Genomic DNA, 2,040 nt, shown 5'->3' with positions numbered 1-2,040 from the left:
GAGGCAGAACTGTGATGTGCAGCAGTAAAGCAGATTAATGACCGAGTACCAAAGATAGGGAAAAAAATTAGAATGTTATGTTTATTGCCAATGGATATTAATTTGTGTGATTTGGATATTTGGAAAAGGGACAAGTTACATGCAGCACTAAAGGGAAAGCCACACTTCTCCTTAGCCTGTTCTTGACTATCAGACAGAAGATGCCGTGTTTGTGTACTCTGCTCTCCAGCGCCTTAATTCTAAAACAGATTTCCTGTTTCAAAACAAGAAAGATCCTTCCATTCTTCTCCTTCAAAATATGAACTTCTGCAGGCCAGGCCACCTCATGGGCAGTAAAAGCAGCGTCTATTTTTCACCATTGTGGCCTTGTTAATCTCAGATATATTAGCATGCTTTTGTGATTTCTTACTGTATTCCTCAATGTTTGTCATTGCTTAGTAAAATGCAATCACATTTTTTAAACCAACTAAGATAAAAACATACATTACAAACTCGTCCAAGGAGGGATTATGCCAATATTTTTCACGTATTGTAGCAAATGTTCTACGTTTGCAGCACTACGTACATAATATACATCAGCTTTAAAGGCTAAAAAGGCTAAACTACTTGCAATTCAAGCTACATTTACTGTTCTTTTTAAAACGGAGAGTAAATGTATTGAATCAGTGTGTTCCATGAATCCTGCATTTGGATGCAATCCTGCTGCAATCCTGCAGCAATCCTGCAGCATTGCCTGCAAAGTCTACAAAGATGATAAAACAATGATAGATTTGGGACTGCTGGGAAGGATTGAGACTTTGTTTCTAATCCATCAGAAATTTAAAATAGTTTATGCAAATGTACGATAGCACTTTTCAACTAGTGATACATGAAAATTGATTATGTGTAAAAGTACATTGTTTCCAAAATCCTGAAAACACGTAATAACAGAAAACTCAAATTGGCTTAAATTTCAGTGTGTGAAAAAGACATTTTTATTCAGCACAGGATTAAAAAAAACACATCAAAAATAATATTAAACAAGGTCTGAAGATCTCTCATTCCTCCTAATAATGTTTCAAGACACACTACTTTTTAAATCAAAAAGCAATACTACACATCTCTCATCCTTGTTATACTTCATTACTAAGACGGAAAAGATCCTAAACCGAGCCTACCCTGTCATTCACTACTTAGCAGGTAGAGACTTGTTTTCTTGCTGCAAAATGTATTTTTACGGTATCTTACAGAACTACAAAACTCTACATTACTGAGCACTATTTACCTCTTCAGATATTACTACAGGTACAATTATATACCTAAGGCATCATTTCCAGTATGTCTACCTGATTTAGCACAGAACTTAGCCCTACTGAAGCCACTAGTGTGTTGTCTAATTTAGTTGTGTATGTCTCACACGAGATCATTTTCATTTTCAAGAGCACTTCTTTTGAAACAACTCTTCCTAAAAGAAACAATTCTTCCTCCACCTCCTTCCCCCTGCCACCAGGGTACTTTTCTCCCAGCTGCACGTCACCCCTTCCTCACCGCATTCCAGCACTCTGGGCCGTTTCCTGCGGACGCTAAAAACCACCTCTCCCCCCATCCGCGATGCCGGTATCGTTCAGGCTATCTACACCCCGTGAAGGCTCCCATAACCTCCTTCTCCCACTAGGTGCTACTGACTGAGCGTGTTTACGCCTCCTAGTCCTGTTATTACTCTTTTAGCTTTTAATAGCTCAGCCAGGCCGGGTCCTAGGCCATCAGGCCACTAGACTGAGGCAAGGCCTCTCTCCGGGGATTTATGGCACACCACTGAGCAGAGCTGTTTTTAAACCCGTGCGCAACACGTCGTTCTGTGGCAAGGCGCGCCGCGACACAGAACCCAACAGGGAGGCGTATGGAGGACGTGTGTCACCCTCCCCTTGCGTAAAGGGCCGAGGACACGAGTGACATGGCACCGGCCCGTGAGGGTGCCCGAGCTGCCTCTCTCAGAAGAGCGAGGTGAAACCCCCAGCGGTGCGGCGGCGGGAGGCACAGGCAGGGAGGGGCCGGCCTGCC

General features: G+C 42.6%; 1 protein-coding gene across 1 annotated transcript in view; it reads left to right on the top strand.

Moving 5' to 3' along the window:
* The first annotated feature begins 1,590 nt into the window (after window positions 1–1,590).
* LOC103896467 (cytochrome c oxidase protein 20 homolog) overlaps window positions 1,591–2,040 on the top strand; it is a 5,053-nt gene continuing 4,603 nt past the window's right edge. Inside the window, exons 1-2 of the mRNA XM_019471208.1 lie at window positions 1,591–1,596; window positions 1,708–1,908. Of these exons, the coding sequence (XP_019326753.1) occupies window positions 1,591–1,596; window positions 1,708–1,908 (207 nt within the window). The remainder of the gene's footprint in view (window positions 1,597–1,707; window positions 1,909–2,040) is intronic.

Source organism: Aptenodytes forsteri, unplaced genomic scaffold (assembly GCF_000699145.1).
Source record: "Aptenodytes forsteri isolate BGI_AS27 unplaced genomic scaffold, ASM69914v1 Scaffold10, whole genome shotgun sequence".
In the NCBI taxonomy this organism is placed as follows: domain Eukaryota; kingdom Metazoa; phylum Chordata; class Aves; order Sphenisciformes; family Spheniscidae; genus Aptenodytes; species Aptenodytes forsteri.
Note: the sequence above shows the minus strand (reverse complement) of the source record. Positions and strands in the feature narration are given on the sequence as shown.